This window comes from Anopheles stephensi, unplaced genomic scaffold (genome assembly GCF_013141755.1).
Source record: "Anopheles stephensi strain Indian unplaced genomic scaffold, UCI_ANSTEP_V1.0 ucontig72, whole genome shotgun sequence".
Lineage (NCBI taxonomy): Eukaryota > Metazoa > Arthropoda > Insecta > Diptera > Culicidae > Anopheles > Anopheles stephensi.
The window spans coordinates 11,133-21,323 of NW_023405441.1; the positions used below are offsets into that span (position 1 = coordinate 11,133).

Sequence of the window (10,191 nt, forward strand, 5' to 3'; positions counted from 1 at the left end):
CCCGCTAGTGTTGATTCAGTGCCGTGTGTTTTGCCGCCGTGATAATTTTGATAGTGATTTGATTGCCGTGCTTTTATTTAAGTTGCCTTCTGCGACAATTGCCGTCGGGTTTTGTGTTAAAATAATTTTGAAGTGTCTATTAAAATCCCCCGACGGCAAAAATTTTATGTGGTGGTTTTTATTAAGTTGCCTTCTGCGACAATGTTCCGACGGCTTTTTGCATTTGATTAGTTTTCGATAGTTTCTTAATTCGCCCGTCGGAACAGGTTTTTTAATTGTGATTTTATTAAGTTGCCTTCTGCGACATTCTTCCGACGGCTTTTGAGCCAGACTTATCTTTTTAAATTCCCGTCGGAAGTGCTTTTTCTTATTTGAATATTAATTAAATTCTTTCTTTTAATCGCCTTCTGCGAACCACGGCTTGCGTTAATTGAATCAGTGGCGTTACGGTGCAGTGTCATTTGTGTAGTGAAGTGGGAGGCCTCCGTGTCTGTCGATTACCAGAGGGAATCTTGATTAATTGTCTTCTACAATTAAACTTCCGGTATTTCGACAGTCTTGCATAGAAGCCCCAGTCTCGCTAGAGTTGATTCAGTGCCGTGGGTTTTGCCGCCGTGATAATTGTGATAGTGATTCTGATTGCCGTGCTTTTAATTAAGTTGCCTTCTGCGACAATTGCCGTCGGGTTTTGTGTTAAATTAGTTTTGAAGTATCTCTTAAAATCCCCCGACGTCAAAATTGTCTGTGGTGGTTTAATTAAGTTGCCTTCTGCGACAAAGTTCCGACGGCTTTTTGCATTTGATTAGTTTTCGATTGTTTTCTTAATTCGCCCGTTGGAACAGGTTTTTTAATTGTGATTTTATTAAGTTGCCTTCTGCGACATTCTTCCGACGGCTTTTGAGTTAGATTTTCGTTTATTTATTCCCGTCGGAAGTGCTTTCTCTTATTTGATTAATTAATTTAATTTTTCTTTTAATCGCCTTCTGCGAACCACGGCTTGCGTTAATTGAATCAGTGGCCTTACGTTACAAATTTCCCCCGTACCCGTCAACGTAGACCACATATTTTTTCGTCTTCTACCTCCCCCACCATCCTTAGCGAAGTATTATCTCAAGCTCCGTAGATCACCCGTAATACCATCTTCCTTCCCACTCTCGTCTTGGAAAGTTCACTTTCTGTTAAAATAACTGTCCCGTTGAATTCAAATCTGAACAAATTTAACCAAAATCTATTAAATCCTCAAACTAGCGCCAATTCTCTCAACATTGTTTTTCCCCATAAATCCATATCCAAAACCCTTACTTAACAAATTAGCAAAATAAAAATAGTTGTTTGATAAAGAGCAAACAAAACCCGCTAAAGTCCACCTAACCCTCTCAACAAGCCCGTTTTCCACCTAACAAACATATAAGTGTTCCCAGCATAAGACTTTATAATTGTGCCAATCAAAATATCACTTAAATTATCCCCCCTATCTATAGCAGGCTTTCCACACCATAGATCCCCCCTTCATTATCATTACTATTACTTAATTGATCACGGTTAAAATACTCCGAACACAAGCCCTTTCCGATATTACTCAATCATAACGACGCATCCCTCGCCTTCCCGAATTTTTCTTTTTTACTTGAGGGAACTCTACTCTCTCTCTCTCTTTTGCTCTCACTTCCTTTCTATTTTTTTTAATACAAACCACCCTTTCGTTATCCACCAACATCCAAAAAGCAAATATCTTCCTTCACCACTTTAGAGAATTCTTCTCTCTCTATCTCTCTCTCTCTCCCCCCCATTAACCCAGGTCACCCACTCTGTTCCAACTGACACATAAAATAGCGATTATCCCTCTTCCAACGTGATTTCCTTTTCTTGTCTTGTAGAGAATTATATTTTTACTCCTTGCCTCTTTCTTTCCTATTTATTCAAGCAATTTATTATGCGTCAACCGTCTTTCTAATAGCGATATACTTTCTTTCGCGATTTTCCTTTCCCCTTTTTCGAATTTTTACTCCTTCTTGTGGTGGGAAAATCAATTCTTCTTATTCTCATACAGTTAAACAGGCAATTTTTCTGCATTAACTGACATATAAATAGCAATTTTCCCTCTCTTAGCGAATTTCTTTTCTTTTCAGCGATTTTATTCCTTCTTGCCTGCGATTTTCTTTCTGTTAAAGATTTCTCCATCATTTTCAGCCTTTTACTTTTGTTCTTTCTTTCGTGCGATTTTTTTTGATTTCCAGCGATCTTTTCTATCTCTTCGGCAATTTTCTCCCTTCTTGTCTACATTTAAATTTCATTCAAGCGATTTTCCTTTCCTTTTCTGCAATCTTCTCCATTTCGTGTCGTGTAGGGAATTATTCTCTCTCTCTTTCTCTCTCTTCTTTTTTCTCACTCTCTCTCGTTCTCCGAATAATTCGGGCCATTTATTCAGCTTCAACTGGCATCAAACACCGATTTTCCTTCTTTTCAGCAATTTTCTGTTTCTGTGATTTTTCTTCTTGCATACGATTTTCTTCCGGTTTAGCGATTTTTTCCTTTCTTTCAGTGCTCTGCATTCATCTCATCTGCGATTTCTTTCTCTTTAGCAGTTTTCTTTCTTCTTAGCGTTTGCTTCCTTCTTGCCTTTGATTTTCTTTCTTTTAGCGTCTTCTTTCTTTTTAGCGTTCTTTCTTCCTTTTCTTCTGCTTTTTTCCCTCTTTTTAGCAATTTTCTCTTTCTTTTTGTGACCTTCTTTCTTTCCAGTCTGCGATCTCTCTCTTTCTCGTCCGGTCCGGTCCAACCAGTGTCGGCTGGTGTTCCGCAGGGTTCGGTTTTAGGACCAACACTCTGGAACGTCATGTACGACGATCTTCTCCGTGTGGAGTTGTCCGGGAAGCGGGCGGACATCATCGGATTTGCTGACGACGTGGCCTTCACCCTCATCGGTAGAGATACGCAGGAAGTCAGCGACCATGCTACGAGGAACCTTGAGACGATCGAGCGCTGGATGAGCGGAGTTGGTCTACAGCTGGCCCACCAAAAGACCGGCTACATGATCTTCTGCACCCATCACAACCCGCAGATAGGCCAACTGACTGCGGGTGGGCACACGATTAACTCGGAGGAATCGCTCAAGTACCTAGGGGTCGAACTCTGCCGCAAACAGCACCACGGCCGGCATCTGGAGAAGGTGTGCACCAAGGCATCTCGAATAACAAATGCCCTGACCGCCTTGATGCCGAACAAATGTGGACCGAAGAGCAGCAGAAGGAGACCGCTGGTCAACGTGGGGAACAGCATCGTACGCTATGCGGCACCGGCGTGGGGACGGTCACTTCTTCAAAAGGAGATCCATCGCACCACGATCCAGAGAACGCATCGGACAGGGGTGCTTCGAGTTGCCAGCGCCTTTCAGACGACCTCATACGACGCCGCCTGTGTGGTTGCTAGTACCATCCCGTTAGTTCTTCTCCTAGAGGAGGACATACGCTGCCACGACGAGAAGGCAGCGCGGGGCGGTCCAGCACCGGGAATACGAGAACGGCAGCGTGAGGAGACGCTGAGACGCTGGCAGCAACAGTGGACAGCTGGAGCAGAACAACAGAGAGCGCCGGGTTTGAAGACGAGGAGAATGATCCCAGACATTATGTCCTGGGTGAATCGCAAGCACGGAGAAGTTGACTTTTACGTTTCCCAACTATTTACAGGTCATGGATTTCTCCGGAGCTACTTCGTCGACAAAGGCATCCTGGACGGCTCGCCAAACTGCCCGGTGTGTGAAAACACCGTGGAGGATGTCGAGCATGTCATGTTTCACTGTCCACGGTTCGCTCGGGCACAGCAGGAGATGCAACAGCAGTGCCACACCCGCCTCACGATGAACAATCTAGCGGCGGAAATGTGTGCAAGCAGCAGTACATGGGAGGCGGTTCGAACTGCCGCTCGGACGATCTTCAAAACACTTCAACTGAGGTGGAATGAGGAGAGTCCGCCAACGGCAAGACGACGGCGACAACATCGACAGCGGACGAGAGAGCAAGCTGGGCACTAATAACTTCCTCTTTTCCACAACATAGGACACCAAATTTGGATGCAGCAGCGGCAGCGACGAGTAACCAGGGCCTTTGCTTGAGCAAAAACCCACCCGGTAGTTACGGCAACGGACGAGCGGATTGGAGCAGCACTGGCAGAAGGAAGACGCGAAGCAGCAGCAGCAGCACAGACAACTAGGACGACAACAACAGCAAGGGTGCACAGCACACACGTCCCTACATGGAGTACTTCGCACTTCAGCGCATCGGCAGGGGTCGGATCAGGTCGAGGAGTGGTTTAGTGAGGTCCCACCGGTTGCCAAGTCCGCTTCTCGGGCCTGGTGTCACGGTGAATCCCACATAACCCAGATCGGGGAGCACTGTCATGCCGTGACATGCCCCCGTGACGGTGTACCTTTTGAAGGTTCCCTCCCCGTAAACAAAAAAAAAAAAAAAAAAAAAGGTAGCCAAATGCCAATCTGAACAAATTTAACCAAAAATCTATTAAATCCTCAAACTACCGCCAATTCTTTCAACATTGTTTTTCCCCATAAATCCATATCCAAACCCCTTACTTAACAAATTAGCAAAATAAAAATAGTTGTTTGATAAAGAGCAAACAAAACCCGCTAAAGTCCACCTAACCCTCTCAACAAGCCCGTTATCCACGTTTTGTAGTGAAGTGGGAGGCCTCCGTGTCTGTTGATTACCTCAGGGAATTTTGATTAATTGTCTTCTACAATTAAACTTCCGGTTTTACGATAGTCTTGCGTAGAGGCCAAATTTGGAACGGCCTTCTGCCAATCCAGTCCCGCTAGTGTTGATTCAGTGCCGTGTGTTTTGCCGCCGTGATAATTTTGATAGTGATTTGATTGCCGTGCTTTTATTTAAGTTGCCTTCTGCGACAATTGCCGTCGGGTTTTGTGTTAAAATAATTTTGAAGTGTCTATTAAAATCCCCCGACGGCAAAATTTTATGCGGTGGTTTTTTATTGAGTTGCCTACTGCGACAAAGTTCCGACGGCTTTTTGCATTTGATTAGTTTTCGATAGTTTCTTAATTCGCCCGTCGGAACAGGTTTTTTTATTAAGTTGCCTTCTGCGACATTCTTCCGACGGCTTTGGAGCCAGACTTATCTTTTTAAATTCCCGTCGGAAGTGCTTTCTCGTATTTGATTATTAATTAAATTCTTTCTTTTAATCGCCTTCTGCGAACCACGGCTTGCGTTAATTGAATCAGTGGCGTTACGGTGCAGTGTCATTTGTGTAGTGAAGTGGGAGGCCTCCGTGTCTGTCGATTACCAGAGGGAATCTTGATTAATTGTCTTCTACAATTAAACTTCCGGTATTTCGACAGTCTTGCGTAGAAGCCCAATTTGGAGCGGCCTTCTGCCAATCCAGTCCTGCCAGAGTGTTAAATAGTGTCGTGTTTCTTGTGTGTTTGCTGGGATTTGCGGTTTCAACGGACAACGTGCTGGATGAAAAGCGAAGCACTCCTCCAGCGATAGCATTTCATCAAACCGGCAAGTCTAGGCATATAAGAGTAGAGATTTATTTGTATCACCAAAAGTAGCCGAACGCATATAATAGTTCACCTGTGTAGAATTATCAGACCCTTTCCCGTAAAGTTCGTTGCCTTTTTTTTTTTCTCGTACCGTATACGCATTCAGAAATCACATTTTAAAAAAACCCAACGTACCCAGTAGCGTTAAAACCCCTTCTTACCTTTAAAATATTTTCCATGTCCCAACCAGGGTTAAACCCCGTTTTTTAAACCTGACAATTTAATTTCCAACGTCCGTACAGGAGTTAAACCCACTTTTCCCAATTCCTGTCCCACCCTGCGTAAACAATATTTTTCTGTGTCCGTTAAACTTATTTTTGCTACCCCTGTACCTGTGTTCATTCACAACACACCATCTGCACACCAACAGGCACAACTTTTTCTTCCGTGCACACCACCAGCACACCAGCAGGTGGATTTTTTCCCGTGCACCATCTACGCATGCGCAAATTTCTACCCGTGTACCTGTCTGGAAAAAACCCGTTAGCGTTACAAATTTCCCTCGTACCGGACAACGTAGACCACATATATTTTCGCTTTCTACCTCCCCCACCATCCTTAGCGAAATATTATCTCAAGCTCCGTAGATCACCCGTAATACCATCTTCCTTCCCACTCTCGTCTTGGAAAGTCCACTTTCTGTTAAAATAACTGTCCCGTTGAATTCAAATCTGAACAAATTTAACCAAAATCTATTAAATCCTCAAACTAGCGCCAATTCTCTCAACATTGTTTTTCCCCATAAATCCATATCCAAAACCCTTACTTAACAAATTAGCAAAATAAAAATAGTTGTTTGATAAAGAGCAAACAAAACCCGCTAAAGTCCACCTAACCCTCTCAACAAGCCCGTTTTCCACCTAACAAACATATAAGTGTTCCCAGCATAAGACTTTATAATTGTGCCAATCAAAATATCACTTAAATTATCCCCCCTATCTATAGCAGGCTTTCCACACCATAGATCCCCCCTTCATTATCATTACTATTACTTAATTGATCACGGTTAAAATACTCCGAACACAAGCCCTTTCCGATATTACTCAATCATAACTACGCATCTCTCGCCTTCCCAAATTTTTATTTTTTACTGGAGGGAACTCTACTCTCTCTCTCTCTCTTTTGCTCTCACTTCCTTTCTATTTTTTTTAATACAAACCACCCTTTCGTTATCCACCGACATCCAAAAAGCAAATATCTTCCTTCACCACTTTAGGGAATTCTTCTCTCTCTATCTCTCTCTCTTTCCCCCCCATTAACCCAGGTCACTCACTCAGTTCCAACTGACACATAAAATAGCGATTATCCCTCTTCCAACGTGATTTCCTTTTCTTGTCTTGTAGAGAATTATATTTTTACTCCTTGCCTCTTTCTTTCCTATTTATTCAAGCAATTTATTATGCGTCAACCGTCTTTCTAATAGCGATATACTTTCTTTCGCGATTTTCCTTTCCCCTTTTTCGAATTTTTACTCCTTCTTGTGGTGGGAAAATCAATGCTTTCTTATTCTCATTCAGTTAAACAGGCAATTTTTCTGCATTAACTGACATATAAATAGCAATTTTCCCTCTCTTAGCGAATTTCTTTTCTTTTCAGCGATTTTATTCCTTCTTGCCTGCGATTTTCCTTCTGTTAAAGATTTCTCCATCATTTTCAGCCTTTTACTTTTGTTCTTTCTTTCGTGCGATTTTTTTTGATTTCCAGCGATCTTTTCTATCTCTTCGGCAATTTTCTCCCTTCTTGTCTACATTTAAATTTCATTCAAGCGATTTTCCTTTCCTTTTCTGCAATCTTCTCCATTTCGTGTCGTGTAGGGAATTATTCTCTCTCTCTTTCTCTCTCTTCTTTTTTCTCACTCTCTCTCGTTCTCCGAATAATTCGGGCCATTTATTCAGCTTCAACTGGCATCAAACACCGATTTTCCTTCTTTTCAGCAATTTTCTGTTTCTGCGATTTTTCTTCTTGCATACGATTTTCTTCCGGTTTAGCGATTTTTTTTCCTTTCTTTCAGTGCTCTGCATTCATCTCATCTGCGATTTCTTTCTCTTTAGCAGTTTTCTTTCTTCTTAGCGTTTGCTTCCTTCTTGCCTTTGATTTTCATTCTTTTAGCGTCTTCTTTCTTTTTAGCGTTCTTTCTTCCTTTTCTTCTGCTTTTTTCCCTCTTTTTAGCAATTTTCTCTTTCTTTTTGTGACCTTCTTTCTTTCCAGTCTGCGATCTCTCTCTTTCTCGTCCGGTAGGAAATTCCTTTTCTTTCTTTTCGTTCTCTCTCTCTCTCTCTCTCCTTTTTCTTTTTCTCCCATCATGCCGACTATCACCAGAAGCGCCTCCAAGACAAGACTAACGGCATCCCCGGGTCGGCTGTCGGCACCACGCCGCATAGCCACCCGACGACACTCGACGAATGGAGGTGTATCACCACTCCCGATAACCACCAGACAGGAAACCCTGTACACCCGACGGATGACGCGAGGCTCAATGCCGACCGGGACTGCCCCCACGACAGCTGGAACTTCTGCATCTGCGAGAAGAACCCTAGTTGGGGTGAGCATGGTACGCCGGTCGACATTGCAGCCGGTTATCGAGGTGGACACAGACGCAACCGACAAAACACCGACTGGACAAACGATAGAGACTTTCCTCGAGCGATACCCTGCTGGCGGCCGACGGGTCAATCCGGTGGAGCGGGCAAGTGCTATGTTGACTGGTTTCGTGCGTACTATACGCGACGGCCAGAAAACTAGGGGCTTCTCTGCGCTGCCGAGGGACTGGGAGGCCGCCATCAGGTCCGTCCTCGTAGTACTGGCCGAGGTAATCGACGATAACAAAACAATGACCACGACAAAAAACACTTCGACATCGACTGACCCAGCCGAGCCTCTGACATGTGTGGAGGAGAGCGAGCTAGACCTTGTCGGGGGACCCGAGGAGCGGGGAGCCGAGTGAGATAAGGAGGTGGTGGCCGAGCCCCCAAACATGGAGGCCATGCCGCCCATTCCACCTCCAGCGGTTCCGCTGCCCCCGGGAATCTCGATGAACGAGCTTGCACTCACTCTGCACATGGCGGAGATAATCAGTGAGGCTAATACGGAACTCTTGAGGAAAATGGACAGCCTAACAAAATTGGCAAAAGCAATAGCAACAGGACAACAACCACATGACATAGGCACAACAACCGACTTGGCTAGCGAACAAGAACAAACACCAGACATCCCTCCAACCACAACGGACATCCCTCAGACGACAGACGACGCCACAACATCTGCAAAAACCGGACTGGAAACTAAACGCAGCAAGAAAAATAAGAAAAAGAACACCAAGACCTCACCCCAGAAAAACGGGACCGACACGGAAAGGAAAAAGGACAACAAAAACGCAAACGGACAAACCCAGATCAAGGACAAGTCTCACGAACCCGAGGCCGAATGGACAAAGGTCATGAGCAAGCAGGCGAAGCGACGGGCTCGGAAGCAGCAACGCAAGCAGGAGGCCGCGGTCATTGCAGCAGCTCAGTTACAAAAGCCGCAGCCGGAGCAGCAGCAGCCACCGAGGGAGCAACAGTCACCAAAACGCAGCAGTAGGCAGCCGGACGCGCTGGAGGTGGAAACCATCAACTCCACCACCCAGAAGGACATCATGCGTATTCTGCAGGAAAAGCTCGGGGATGACCGGCAGAAGGTCGTGCGCACGAGGACGAACTTCCAGGGGAATATTCTTCTGGAACTCTCCTGCACAGACCACGCGGAAACCCTGGAAATGTGGAAGAGGGTATCGGCTGCGCTGGAGGACAAGGCAAAAGTCCGACCAAGGACCCCCACCACCAGGCTGATCTGCACCAACATCCCCCCAAGCTGCTCAAACGAGGAGATCGCCACGGACCTGAGCGCCGCCCTGGGAGTGACGCTGTACGCGGAATAGATCAGCACCGCCAATTCCAGCTACGGAACGCTAGTAGCGTTCTTCGGCTGTCCGGAAGCGGCGGTTACAGATGCGGTTCTGCAAAATCAGCACGTCATCGGGTTCAGTCGGTGCTGTCGGCTGAAGAAGGTGGAGGCGAAGCGCCAGTGCTACCGCTGCTACGAGTACGGCCACATTGCGTCCCACTGCCGTGGAAAGGACCGGTCGAGCAAATGCCATCGCTGCGCAGAACCAAAACACACGGGACAGTGTGTTAAGGAGCGGAAGTGCCTAGTCTGCAAGGGCCCGGAAGCAATCGGGCACTCGTTTGGACAGCGCCAGTGCCGCCAAGTAGGAGACGTAGTACCTTCACGGCCCAACCGGCGCGCCTAAGGTCCTCCAACAGAACCTGAACCACAGCCAGCTGGCCCAGGACATGCTGCTGCAGACGGCCCGAACGGAGGGCCACGACCTCTTGCTGCTCTCAGATCCATACCGGATCCCAGAGAACAATAGCAACTGGGTGGTGGACCCGACGGGCAGAGTCGCAGCGGTTTCAACAGGAAGATACCCCATCCAGCGCATCATCGAGAACCGGCGGGACAGCTTCGTCGTGGTGGAGATGCGCGGCATTGTGTTCTGCTCTGTATATCTACCTCCTGTGGGTCCCAATGCGACGATAGAAGACTACAGACGTAAGTGGACTGAAATAGCGTCTGTGATTCCA

General features: G+C 45.9%; 1 protein-coding gene across 1 annotated transcript; it reads left to right on the top strand.

Annotated features, from left to right (window-relative positions):
* Positions 1-7,759: 7,759 nt before the first annotated feature.
* Positions 7,760-9,839, top strand: LOC118517231 (myb-like protein K). Its single transcript, XM_036063210.1, has 2 exons — positions 7,760-9,175; positions 9,386-9,839. Exons 1-2 carry the CDS (start codon positions 8,544-8,546, stop codon positions 9,483-9,485), a joined length of 732 nt encoding a protein of 243 aa, XP_035919103.1. The 5' UTR covers positions 7,760-8,543; the 3' UTR covers positions 9,486-9,839.
* The last annotated feature ends 352 nt before the right edge of the window (positions 9,840-10,191 follow it).